Source organism: Budorcas taxicolor, chromosome 11, assembly GCF_023091745.1.
Source record: "Budorcas taxicolor isolate Tak-1 chromosome 11, Takin1.1, whole genome shotgun sequence".
NCBI lineage: Eukaryota > Metazoa > Chordata > Mammalia > Artiodactyla > Bovidae > Budorcas > Budorcas taxicolor.
Window position 1 is genome coordinate 163,667,399 of NC_068920.1, and position 13,864 is coordinate 163,681,262.

A 13,864-nucleotide genomic window follows, 5' to 3' on the forward strand; every position below is an offset into this window, starting at 1 on the left:
CACAGAGCAATTCCAAGGCAAAGAAGTGGCCCAACCAAGTGTCCCGCGTACGGTGTTGGAGTGGGTAAAGCAGTATTTCAAACTCAGGTGGTACTTCAAGGAACAAGGAAACCATCCCAACAATGTCCCAGGAGAAGCCGCGTGCACAAACCGTGTACAGTTTGGGATGGTCCTGCTTCTGGTTTAGAATTTACAGGTGGAGATAAGCGACAGAAGGCGGAAGGAAACACTCTGTTCACCCCGGGCTTTCTCTCCAGTGGAACTGGAGGAGTTTTTGTTAACTTGCTCTTGTCTTAAGAATGTTCCCAGTATTTACAGTGAAACACTGATGCCCATCAACTCTTCAGCCAGACTCTGTGGCCGGTGAGAAAGGGCCGGCTCAGCGAGGTCAAAGGGGGCACCCAAAGGGGTCACGCCAGGATGAGCTCTGCACCCAGGCCCTGCACAGCAGCTGGAAACAGGGGCAAGCAACGCAGTGGTTGCCGCAGAACCGCTGAGCCAGCTGTGGGGCAGGGGGGGTGGTGCAGCGGAGAGAAGCAGCCTGCGGCCTTCCTGCGCCCCACTTCTGCCCCGAGCACCCCGCGGCCCCCACTTGTGCCTGTCGTCCCAGGCCAGGCTTCACCCTGCAGTCTGGCCTCTGCTTCTCCTGGCCCGCACCCTGGCCCAGCCCAGCTCCCAGGCCCCAGAGGCCAAGGTGCAGCCAGACAGCCATGGGCCAGGCCTGGGGAGGCAGCCAGGGCCAGGGAGGGCCGCCCCCGCCCCCCGGGGTGGGTGTGGGGAGGCAGCTGGAGCCCATCGTCCCAGCCCAAGTCCCCAGCGCCTCCCTGGACTGGCCCTCAGCTGGAGGGGCGGCCTTCCCACCTGCTCCTCTTCCACATGAATCCCCGAACCACACACAGGCTGAGCCACGCCAGCTGCCCCCCGCCCCACATCACAAGTCAGAACCCCTACTCCTGACTGGGGGGCACTGCACAGACCACCCCCCCGGGGGGACCGAGAGGGCCCGAGCTGCCCTCAGGGCAGGCCAGCGGCCACAGTGGCCTGGGTGGAGCTGTGCTGTGCTCTCAAGACGCACACCCTCTCTGGTCCTGGCAGGCAGTGCTGCACCAAGGAGGCAGGAAGTGAGCGAGACAGAGACAGCCCCGCTTCCTGCCCCAGCGCGGCCTCCGAGAGCGCAGGCAGAGCAGAGCCGCCTTTATCTGCCTCCTCCTGGCAGCCTCCTTGCTGACGTCAGCGAGACACTGTTTACTTGCTAACAGGACCCAGACTGCGTGACCTCCTGCCCCTCTGCAGGCCAGGATCTGGAACCTTCCTCGGCGCCTTCCCAGATGAACACGAGGAGAGTAAAAGCAGGGGTGCCCTCAAATCCGGCTGTTTGTCCACGCCCCCCTCCCTTTACAGCCTTGTCTGTGTTATTGACACATAGTCATGAGGTTTTTTATGTCCCGTTAGCTGGGGGGGCCCTGGGCAGTCCATCCGACTTCTCTGAGCTCAGGTTGGGGAAGCACCTGTCCTGGCGGTAACATTTCCTACATCAGGGACTGCTGGGAGACCTTGTTCCACACACGTGGCCGCAACCACATCCAGGGTGACCGCGCGCCTGCCAACAGGGCAGCCTCGGAGCAGTGCGGCCCCCACGGGGCTCCTGCCCTGGGGATGTGTCGTCACGCCTGGACATGCTTCGGGGTGTCACGTCTGCAGTGCTCCTGGAGTCCAGGGGCTGCAGGCCAGGCCTGCTGCTCCATATGCTGCTAAGCCCCCCGCCCCGAATATCTGCTCCACGACATCATGGATCGCTCAGGGCTCAGAAGCCTTGACAGAACCCTCCACGCTGCCGGGAGGATGAAGCCGGAGCCGTGCGAGCCCTTGGCCAACAGCGGCTGACGTTACTTTGACCGCCTGTTCCTCACCTCGGCCCCAAGGAGTCAGAGTGGAAATCGTGACACTTATTTTCCAAAAAGTAAACCGAAGCCCAGGAGTAGGACGGGCTGACCAGAGCTGGACCCAGGACCCGGCCCAGGGTCCCGGAGGACGGCGGGTCTGCTGGAGCCGCCCACAGTCTCAGAAGCTTCCGGCCCTGGGACCCGACTTTCTGGGCTGGGAGACAGGCAAAGGTGCTGCCCAGGGGCCTGGCAGGGCACCCCAAGCAGTCCCTGCCCCCTCCCACAGTGCCAGGGGAGGGGGGACAGTCCAGGAAGACCTGGACACGCTCAGGACACGCAGGCCTCGGGAGCAGCAGAACTGACCGCTGTCTGTCCCTAGCCCCGAGCCACGCAAGGGGGCACAGGAAACACGTTGACCCTGGAGGGTGTGTCCCACACCCAAGGAGAGGACATGAGGGGCAGCCGCACAGGCAGCAAGGCCAAGACAGAAGCTTGGGACCGGCCCCTGCATGTGCCAGGCATCGACTTGGACCCCGCTCCTCTGAGGCCCTAAAAGCCGGTGGGCATGGCTGTCTGGACCCCCACTTTACTGCAGAGAAGCCGGGCCCAGGAGCTCCAGAGCCCCGCCCAAGGGCACGAGACTCCCGCCCTGGTCTGTCCCCAGAGCACGTCGTGGCTGCTCCCCCACTAGCCCGGGGCCCGTGAGCCGCTGCTACCTACCAGGTGCCCGGCGGCTCTCACCAGCTTGTGGGTGGAGAAGGGGAAGGCGTCATCGCTCAGGTCGGCCTCCAGCACCTCTTGGAGAATGGCCCGGCTGTGAGCAAGGACAAGGCTGGTCAGTCAGTCGGTCAACAAACACCTGCCAAGCCCTCCTGGGTGTGCACCCTGGGCTGGGAGGGCTCTGAGGCCACCACGGTGGGCAGGCTGAGGCCCTGTCCTCACGGGGCAGACCGAGAACAAACGTGCTCTTAATAAAACACACCAAGATGGAGATGTGCAAAGATCCAGTCATACGAGAAAGGCACCTTCAGGACTTCCCTGGCCATCCAGCGACTAAGATTCTGTACTTCTGCTGTAGGGTGCCTGAGTTTGATCCCCAGTCGGGGAGCTAAGATCTCAAATACGAGGCACCATGGCCAAAAAAAATGTATCAAGTTAAAGGAAAAAAAGGCACCATCATCAGAAACAGTGGCAGAAATAGCCAAGCCCTGGCTCTCCTTTCTCAGATGGGGAACCCAGGCCTGGAGCAACTGTCTAACCAGTTAATGCCCCGCCTGCCAAAGCCGCCCAAGGGCAGGGGCCCCTCTCCTCGCCCCTCTGCCTGGCTGTGCCCGGAAGAGTCTGACCCTCACGCTTGATAGTCCACCTGAGACCTTCCAGTGTCCATGGAAACCCTCCCTTCCGGGGCGCCTGGCTTCTCGCCTCCCTCCCTGCCGGCCTGAGCTCACTCTCGCACCATGCACTTTCCCTCCAGGCGTCCCGGCCCCTGTCGAATCTTCCGTCATCCTTCAGGTCTTGGCTCGTCTGTCACCTCCTACAAGAAGCCCTCCCTGGTTCTGAGTCTGGGTCAAGTCCCCCTTCAACGCCCCCGGCCTGAGCCTGTGGCCCTGATACGTCTCCCGCCAGGGCACCTCTCATGGTTGCAAACCTGCCCCACTGAACCGGGAGCTCCGTGCCGACGGGGCCCGGCAGACGTGCCTGGCACAGAGAGGGCACTTGGTAAATGGGACTGATTGAAGGTGGGCTGGCTTTGCACCTCTGGGCCAGCTCCCCATCGGCAGGAAACAGCTCCCACCCACCCCCATTTCTGCCTCACAGGGTCCCAGCCAGTGCCCAGAGACACTTCCGACCCTGATGATCCCTGCCCCCCACGGTGCCAGCAGCTGCCTCCCCACACCGGCCCGAGATGCCCAGCCCACTGCAGTGTGTCAGGATCCTTATGTAACACCCCGGCACCCACGCGTGCCTGCCCCTGGAGAATGCACACCCGGCCCTCAAGAAGCTTGTCTACACTGCAGCCCTGGGTGGCGGGGTCTGCCCCACGGGGAAGGAGGGAGGAGCTGGAGCTGGGGCTCAGCAGGGCCGGGGGTCCCCAGTTGGGCACAACCTGGGCACGCAGGTCTGCAGGGCACGGGCCAGGGTGCGGGAGGCTATCCCTCCCACAGTGGGCAGCAGGTGGCGCCAGAGGGCACTGGCTCTGGGCGGAGACCAGGTTCAGATCACTGGCCCCCCCCACCTGGTGTTGGGCCCCCACGTTGCCCCGTGAGGGCAGTGAGGCAGGCACCTGGGCATTAACCATGCAACAGCGACCACCGCCCCACCAGCCACGAGGGGTCTCCTGAGCTTCGGTTAATTAAAACAAAAAAGTTCTGTCTCGCCAGCCACGTTTCAAGGCCTTGCTGGCCACATATGGCTTAGAGGCTACCGTTCTGGGCCATCAATTCTGAACTGTCTCCCGAAAGTTCCACTGGTTGGCAGGTCATCCAGCATCTCCCCTGGTCCAGGTGCCACGAAACGCTTCCCACGAAACAGCTCAGAAAGTCCAGCCCTTATCGGCGGCACTGGTGACATTATTATTCATACCAGAAACTTCGGGTTATTTTTGAAGGAGCGAGGACAATTTGGAGGAGAAAGTTAAGAAATCGCCAGGAGGAGGGGAGCTCGTCTTCCTGCCCTGGCAACCGTCACTCGGCGCCCTCCTGGAGCAGCTTATAATGAGGCTGGGAGAGCTGGCCTGTCCCCGCAGGCCGCGCCTTGATCAGTCTGTCTGGCGCCCCCTCCCTCTCCTGCCCACTCACCCCCCACCACACCAGAAATAACCCAGTCCCTCTCCAAGGTCGCCATGGCAATGAAGCTTCCGAGGACCGCCTAGCGCTCAGGAGTCCAGGACCACCCCACATCCCCATTCAGCCCAGAGATGCAGACGTCAGCTCACCCAGGGGATAAATGCAGACCCCCGCCTGCAGAACAGGGCGCGTCCCCAAGCCGGGCCAGGGCAAGCGTGGTCCACGCGTCTTTCTGCAGAACCCCAGCATCCCGGTTCTCCTGCTGCGGCCGGCAAGCTCGGCCTCCCTCCACACAGCCCGTTCCTGTCCTCCCCTCCTGTCTCAGCAGGCCCCCACCCAGCCACCCGACATGACCTCGTCAAGTCCGCAGGAACCGCCGGGCCTCCAGACCCACCTGTCAATGCGCGGTCTTTGTCCTAATTGACCCACTGACCACCCAGACACAGGTCGTCACGCCCTCCCTGGAGTCCCTCCTTCCCCTGGCCCCTGAGGCTCCTGCCCGCCTCCCACACTCTGGCCCAGCATCAGAGACCCCGTTAAAGCCCACGTCCAACCGCGCCCCTCCTCCGCTCAGCCCCCTCTCCTGGAGGAGCAGCCTCTCCCCTCGCAAGCTCTGGCCGCCGCAGCCCTCTGAGCTCGTCCTCTCCCACAGCCCTTCCCTTGCTGTGCTTCCTCCCGCGCAGGGCCTCTGCACCTGCTGCTCCCTCTGTCTGGAACACTGTCCCTTCAGAGAGCACCCACGGCCTGAGCCCCCATTTCCTCCAGCGTCTCCTCCAAGGTCCCCTTAACAGACACTGGCTTTCACGGGCAGCCCGAAGTCCAGCATTTGATGGCTAAGGTACACGCCCAACCCTGACTCCACCAGCACGGACTGCCTGCCTGTCTGCCGTGCGCCTCTGGGCAAGGTGGGGCACACGCAGAACCAGCTGCAGCTGTGCCCGGGAGGGGAGGTCCACCCGCCCAGGACCCAGCCCGGGAGCTGCTGGCTTGGCCGGCTCCAAAGCACCAGGGAAAATGGACGCTGTGGCGGGGTCTGAGGGCAGCGACCGGGGATCCTGGTGTGACCCCAGGCTGACAGGGATGCCTGTGAACACAGCCGTGCGTCATCTCAGTGCGCGGCTGGGGGATAACCTGGCTGGAGACACACTGTCCTCTCCTCACCACTAAGAGAAGAAAACAGTTCTCAACGCCTAAAGGGCTAGGGTCAGGACTGGAGCAGACACCGGAGCACCCCAGGCACCCCGCTGGTCGGTGCTAACACGCGGTGCTTGCCCCTGGCCCTCCACCCCTCCCCACCCGCCCCTTCTCTGACGCCCAGCCAGAGGATCTTTCCAAAGTGCACACGTGCCCAGGTGATCCGTTGCCTCAGACTGTCCAGGCAGAAGCCAGCATCCAAGGCCCGTCCGGGAGCCGGTTCCTTGTGGGTGGGAACACAGCTCGGTAAACGCTCACAGGATGAATCAAGGAGCGGACGATCGTCCGTGGACCTAGTTGCTGGAGGTGCTTAGGGAGGAGCCGGTGTCCTCCTGCTGCGGAGCAGCACCCTCAGCCCGGGTGGCACAGGGAGCCCCAGTCTGGCTCCTCCCACTTAGAGATGGCACACACAGTTCTCAGCCCTTCCACGACCCCTGAGCCCCCAGACGCTGAGTATGAGTCATATATTAAGAGCTTTTCCGTATCCCAGTGCTTTGAAAAGCATGTTCCTGGTTGGCCTCTTGGGGGTCGCCGGCACGTTCAGCTCACTGGCCACCACGTCCCATTCTAGACCAGTAAATGGTTCTGCCTCGGGCCCAGACAGAGGGACGAGGTGTACCGCGGCCCTCGAGTCCCCACCCTCTCCTCACCTGGCCGGGCCCTGGACGCTGACCAGGCCCAGGTCCTCGGAGCTGTCGATGAGCTGGCACTGGAACTTCCGGTCCTGCAGCACAGTCCTGATGTGGGACCAGTTGTGCTGGGCCGCGGCCCCGCCCACGGCCAGGTAGTAGCCATCACCTACAGGAGAAGCGCGGGGACTCAGAGCAGGGCTGCGGGGAGGCGGGAGGAGGCGGGACCGGGAGGGGAAGCCCAGGGCCTCTGTGGAGGAAACAAGCCCTCCTCCCTTGAACGTGAGCCGCCCAGGCCCAAGTCGGAGAACCCTCCTGAAAGGGCTCTGGGTTCTCATCGCCCGCAGGACAAAATGCCAAGGGAGCATTTTCTGGGAGCGTCCGAGGCTTTCTCCCACTTCTCAAAGGGTCTGTGATCCAGGGAAGTGTAAGGGCCCCCAGCGCCGTCACCCCTTGGGAGATTCTGAGTCCCACCTCAGCCACCAGTGCCGGGTGACCGCGGACAAGCCTCTGTCCCTCTCTGAGACTGCATTCTCACCAGTTCCCATCTCTCTGCACGTTCCCACGTCCCCACCCCATTCCTGGGGTTCCCTGCAGTGGCCTTTCAGAGGCCGGAATTTTACAGCCACCGCTGTAAAATTTTATACCACTGACCCTCCCCCAGAAGCTGGCACGCGTCATACCCTCAGGTTTCTGAAAAGGAGACGAGGCTCAGAGAGGCCCCACGCGTGAGAAGACCGCCTCTAGCCAGCTCCGAGTCCACGGCTTGTGAGCAGCCACTGAGCCAAACCACCCCTGGGAACTGCTGAGCGGAGGGCAGCCCAGCTCCGCCCGGTGTCCTGAGAGCCACTGCCCCGGGCGGGTGACCCCAGACGGCCGTGCGGCCCTGGGTCCCTGTCGCTGCCCACTGTCTGTGGATCTCGGCCACCGCTCTCCCTCCCGGATGGGAGGGGCTGCCGCACAAGAGACCAGACGGCTCCCACGCCCGCCGAGGGGTGACGTTATGGGCAGCAGGCCCCGCTCAGGGAATCAGAGCCGTGCAGAGAAGGGGTGCGGGCACTGAGCTCCCCGTCACCGGAGGCATGCGAGCAAAAGCGGAGGAGCTGCACAGGGCCGTCCAGGCATCAGCTTGGGCCCAGAGCTGGAGATCTTCCAAGGACCTACCCCCCCACCCCCAGACTGGGAGTTACGTGGGAACCAAGAGAGCTGATTCAGCATGGATGCCGGAGGCAGGAAGGAGGTAGCTTCCCCCTCCACGTGGGAGGCATGGCCGTATCCTTGGCTCACTTTGTTCTGGGCAGGCGAGCTGAGTACACCCACGCTGCGGCCGCCCTGAAACCCCGCAGGACAGGCAGGTTCAAAGGCATAACCACCAAGCACTCAGAGCTCAGCATCGCTGCCCGAACAAAGGCTGCATTCAGCCTGAAGCAAGACGTCTGATCTCCCAGGCCCTGACCGCAGCGGGCACACGCGGGATTGCAGAGCAGCCTCGGAAGCCCTTCCCGCCCGTCCCGCACTGGCCGCTGCCTCGCTGCTGGGCCTTGGGGCACCTCTCACCTTCAAAGGCCGGGGCCAGCGGGGAGGCCTTGGGGCCGGGGGCCAGGCGGCTCACGGTCAGGTCGCTCTCTGTGCCCCCGCGGTGGTTCAGCATGCATGTGTACACCGTGGAGCCTGCGGGCAGGAGAAAGATCCCAGAGAGGGGGAGCCACTCAGCAGGGCGGGCAGTCCCTCGGGGCTGGGTAACCTTGGCCAGATGCCCAGGGGGACCTTGATAGGCCCCTCAGCTTGGTGATGCCACCGTGACTCGATGACCCAGAGAGGGACAGGCAGGCCACCGAGCACCGCCGTCCTCGGAGGAGGAAGGAACAAGAAGACTTATTCATCTTGAAATGTGACTCCTCCCCCCGTCCGCGCTGGGGCACTTTCAGGGCAGGATTTCACATCTCATTCACTTTGGTGCTTGGGTGCCAAGCCTGGCACGGCAGAAGCTCCATGAATGCTGAATACAAGAATATGTGGATGGAAGATGGATGCATGGGTGGATGGGGGTGAATGGGGAGTGGGGAGCGGGTGGGGCAGGGATGGATGGGAGGAGGGGTGGGTGGGTAGAAAGGTGCTGGCAGGGTGAATGGGGGAAGGGGGACCAGGGGAGGTGGGCAGCAGGGGCATGGGATGAGGTGTGTGGGTGGTTTGGCAGGATGCGTGGTGTAACGGTTGAACTGTGTCTCCCCAAATGGTGTGTTGAGGTCCTAACTCCCAGTCCCTCTGAAAAATGGACCTTATCTGGAAATAGGGTCTTTGCAGACGGGATCATGTTAAGAAGATCAGAGCTCAGGAGAGTTGACCTGATCTCACACGACTCATGTCCTTAGAAGAAGCAAACGCAGGGTGACGGCCCTGTGACCTCGGAGGCAGAGGCTGCAGTGATGTAGCTGAAAGCGGTGGCCACAGCCGGGAGCCAGGAGATCCCGCGGTCTCTGGCCCTGACTTTGAACTAGCCCCAGACTCAAGGCAACACAGGAGGGTTGTTTAAAGCCATTCGGAGCGGTATTTCGGTGCAGCAGGGCTAGGACGTAAGGCAGTGGGGCTGGGAGAGTTTGGGGCGGGCAGATGGGCGGGGAAGATGCTAAGGGCGCGGTTGATAAAAAACAGGGAAGTGAGGATCCCAAACACTGCCTGGGACACACTTACCCGAGGGGTTTATTCATCCTTCATTTAGAATTCAAATGAAAGTGAGCATCCTGTGTTTTCATTGAATTCTAGAAACCCTATGGGGAGAGCATTCCTGGTGGGGGAGTGGACAGGCTCCTCAGCCCCAGGAGACTGTTCTGAGGGCCTGCTGCCTCGAATTCCATCTGGAGCAACGTCAGAGGAGGGTAGTGGAGGACGCAGAGGAAGGTGGAGGGGGCTGGGCCTTGGGGCTTGGCAAGCAGGGCAGAGGAGTCTGGAGGCGGGGCCCAGGGCCAGGCTGGGGGCAGAGCCATGAGCTACGCAAGCCCAGAGCGGACAGGGTCAGCCTGTGCCTGGGGCCGCGCTGAGGCGGCAGAGGCAGGCGGCCCTCCTGGTCCGTACCTGGGGGCCGGCTGACGTCGGCGGAGAAGAGCCAGTCGGCAGCCTTCCTGGCATCCGGGCCCACCAGGAAGAACTTCCCGAAGTAGGACATGTCGAACACAGCCGCGGCCCCTCTGCAGGCCAGACACTCCTTCTTGATCTGAAAAGTTCCAGAGTTGGGGTGCCGTGGGGGCTCCGGGACCCACCTCCCCAACAAAGACCCGCAGCCCTGGGCTCCAAGACCCTCTCCTCCCCTCCAGCTAGAAACCCACGGGCACACTCTCCTCAGGCGCAGGGGCCCAGGGGGAGCGGGGGCCGCGAGAGGACACGCTCCAAAGGGTGAAGGCCACGCATAACGTGTTCTTTGACCAAATGGAATCAAATTAGAAATCCACAGCAGAAGGAAAATTTGGAAGTTCACAAATAAGTGAAACTAGAAGACACTTCTTAATAACCAGTGGCTCAGGTGAAAAAGTCACCAGGAGGATTAGAAGCCGTTGGAGAGGAAAGAACAGGAGAAAACAACGTCACGCCCATCGGGCGTCACACCTGCAAAGGCTCTCAAGTCGCCTCACACTCCCCTTGGAGAAACCAGGAAAGGGAAAGCAAGTTAAACCCAATGCAGGCAGAAGGAAGGAGATGACAAAGACTAGAAAGGAAATAAACAAAAATCTCAATAGACAGAGAAAATCAGCAACATGGAAAATTGTTTTTTTTTTTTTAAAGTTCTGTGAAATTAGCAAATCGTTAAATGAAATTACCAAGAATCAGAAAAGACTCCAAATGCTAAAATCAGGAATGAAAGAAGGGTATCACTATCCAATTCATAGGAAAGAATTGTAAGGACTATTGTGAGCAACTGTCCACCAATAAATTAGACATGAAATGGAAATTCCCAGAAAGACACAAATCACTGAAGCTGGCTGAAGGGGAACCAGTCTGAACAGGTCTACAACGAAAAGAGCCTTCTTTAGTCATTAAAACTCTCCAGACGGAGAAGCCCAGGCCCGCATGGCTTCACTGGTGGATTTTACCAAACACTCAAAGAAGAATTAATACCAGTTCTTCACAAACTCTTCCCATGGGGCCAACATTACCCCAAAGCCAAAACCAAAGTCCTCATAAGAAAATCGGAGACCAATATCCTTCATGACTACAGACACCAAAAACCTCCGTGAAACAGTATCACACTAGATTCAACATAAAACGGATTACGTGATCAAGTGGGATTATCCCAGAAATGGGAGGCTGGCTCACCATTCCCAAATCAATATAACATACCATATTACTGGAACAAAGGACAAAAACCAAATGATTATCTCAATAGATGCATAAAAAGTATTTGACAAAATACAACACTTGTTCATGATAAAAACTCCATATAAACTACAACTAAAAGGGAAATTCCTTGACCAGATAAAAGGCATCAGCAAAATCCCACTTAATGAGGAGGGACTGGATGTCTGCTGCTAAGATCGGGAATAAGAGACGGCTGTCCTCTCTGCCACTTCCACTCAACATCGTATTGGTAGAATTTTTCTGCTACCAATGATATCATTAAAGAAGTGAAAAGACAACTCACAGAAGGGAAAAAATAATTATAAATCATAAATCGGATAAGGGACTTGTATCCAGAATGTATAGAGAATACTTATAACGCAATAAAAAGACAAACAATTTTAAAATGAGCAAAATATCAAAATAGAAATTTATCCAAAAAAGATAGAGAAATGGCTAAATAAGCACACAAAAGGATGTTCAATATCACTGGTCGTTAGGGAACATTGTACTGGAGGTCCAACCCAGGGCAATTAGGCAAGAAGAAATAAAAGGTATCCAGGCTGAAAAAGAAGAAGTAAAACTATCTCTATTTGCAGATGACATGATCTTACATATAGAAAATCCTAGAGAACTCACTGAAAAAAAAAAAAAAAACTATTATAACTAATAAAATAGTTCAACAAGGTTGGAGGCTATAGCGTCAATATAAAACAAACAAAAAAATCATTTCTATGCAATAGCAGTGAGAAATTAATGAAATTAGGAAAATAATTCCATTTACATCTTCAAAAAGAGTTTTTAAAGGCTTACAAATAAATTGAACAAATGAAGGGCAAATTTGTGCTCCCTAGAAAATGTCTCTGAAGAAGATTAAAGGGGACCTAAGCAAATGGAAAGGCCTCTCATGTTTGCAAGATGAAGACTCACTATTGCTAAGATGACGGTAGCACCCGTGTTGATTTATGGATTTGACAGGGTCTCTACCAAAATCCCAGCTGGCTTCTTGGCAGACATTGACAAACTGATGCTAAAATTCATCAGAAATGCAAGGCACTTGGAACGTTCAAACCCACCTTGAAAAAGAAGAACAAAGCGGGACGATCTGCTCTTCCTGGCTTCAAAACTTACTACAAAGTCACTGTACTCGAGACAGTGGTACAAACGCACGGAAGGAAACGAAGATCAACGGGATGGAACGGAGAGTCCAGAGATAAACCCTCACCTTTATGGTCAGCTGATCTGCCACAAGGATGCCAGGGCAATTCAACGGGGAAGAGAGCAACCTTCAACAGATGGTGCTGCACAGCCGGAGAGCCACTTGCAAAAGTCTAAAGCTGGGTCCCTTCCTTACACCTTTCACGAAGCTTCGTCAAAATGGGCCACAGACCTAAGTGTAAGACCGACAGCTATACAATTCTGAGAAGAGGGTATAGTAAGTCATTGTGACCTGAGTTCGGAAACACTTTCTTAAATATGACACCAAAAACACCAGGGGCCAGAGAAGGCATACACAAGCTGTTTTCATTCAACCACCAAGTCGCGTCCAGCTACGTGCAGCTCCAGGGACTGCAGCACGCCGGGCTTCCCGGTCCCTCACCACCTCCTGGAGTCCGCCCAAGTTCATGTCCATGTCAAGTGCATAAGCTGTACTTCATCAAAATTAGGAACTTTTGTGCTACCAATGATATCGTTAAAAAAGTGAAAAGACAACCCACAGAAGGGAAAAAAATAATTACAAATCATAAATTGGATATGGAACATGTATCCAGAATGTATAGAGAATTCTTATAACCCAATAAGAAGACAAACAACTCGATTTTAAAATGAGCAGAACATCCAAATATAAATTTCACCGAAAAAGATAGAGAAATGGCTAAATAAGCACATAAAAAAGATGTTCAGCATCGTGGGTCATTAGGGAAATGCAACTCCGATCATTGAGATACCACTTCACACCCACTACGATGGCTAGATCAGAACTGTGAGTGCCGATGAGGATGGAGAAATTAGAACCTTGTCCACGAAGGGTGGGGACGTAAAATGGTGCAGCCACTTTGGCAAACCCTTGGCAGGTCCCCAAAAATGTTGAACATGGAGTCACCGCGTGCCCCAGCAGTCCTGCTCCTAGATACGAAAACTGAAAACATTTGTCCAAAAACCTGTACACACATTTGCAGAGCAGCAATATTCACGATGGCCCCAAAGTCCAGCTCGTGTCCAGCCACAGATGAATGGAAAAATAAAAAGGAGTGCACCCCTGTGATGGAATACTGTTCCAAAAAAGAAGTAACGAAACACTGATATGTCCTCAAACGTGGAGGCAACGCTGAAAACAAGCTCGGTGACAGGCCAGTCACAGAAGACCGCCACTGTGTGAGTGCCTTACGGGAAACGTCCAGGCACGATACATCTACAGAGACAGGACGTAGATCAGAGGCTTCTGGAAGGTGAGTTTGGGGTGAGAGAGGGGCAGAGGCCGCGAGAGGGCCAGGAGCCCGCGCCTTCTCCCCCATCCCACGGTTCAGACGCCACTGCCCAGCGGTCTACAATGGGCCTTACAGCCAGCTGCCCCCTGAGGCCCAGGCAAGGGGCGTGGTCTGCTCAGGGTTACACAGGAGGAAATGGCTGAGCCTGGGTCTGTCCAGCAGTGCCCCGACCCCAAGAAGCCCCCAAGTGCATCCTCCCTACCATGTCTTCAGTGATTCCACCTGGACGGGAGAGGGCGTGGACGGTGAGTCTCTATACCAGGGAAACTGGCCAGTGTGGGGCCAGCTCCCTGCCCTCCACCCCAGGGCAGCGGGCCGCCACACAGCGCCCCACTGACTCATCTCCTGAGCCCCAAAGGCGCTGTGCACCACTGTCCAGACCCCACCACCGTTTACGGCTCCCCCTCCACTGTCAGTGTTGGGGTGCCTTCGCTTAGGCTGCTGGGCTGCAGATCCAACCCCCAGACAACTTGCAGGCTGACTCTCGTCTGCCCGGGCTGGGGAAGCTGCCAAGGCTGAGAACACGCGTGCGTCTCCTGCTCTGGGATGTCAAG

At 57.5% G+C, this 13,864-nt stretch overlaps 1 protein-coding gene across 1 annotated transcript in view; it reads right to left on the minus strand.

Moving 5' to 3' along the window:
- SARDH (sarcosine dehydrogenase) overlaps window positions 1–13,864 on the minus strand; it is a 56,622-nt gene that overhangs the window by 13,813 nt on the left and 28,945 nt on the right. The window contains exons 13-16 of the mRNA XM_052648744.1: window positions 9,565–9,703; window positions 8,050–8,163; window positions 6,514–6,661; window positions 2,604–2,697 (exon numbers count right to left, since the gene is read on the minus strand). Coding sequence (XP_052504704.1) covers window positions 2,604–2,697; window positions 6,514–6,661; window positions 8,050–8,163; window positions 9,565–9,703 — 495 coding nt within the window. The remainder of the gene's footprint in view (window positions 1–2,603; window positions 2,698–6,513; window positions 6,662–8,049; window positions 8,164–9,564; window positions 9,704–13,864) is intronic.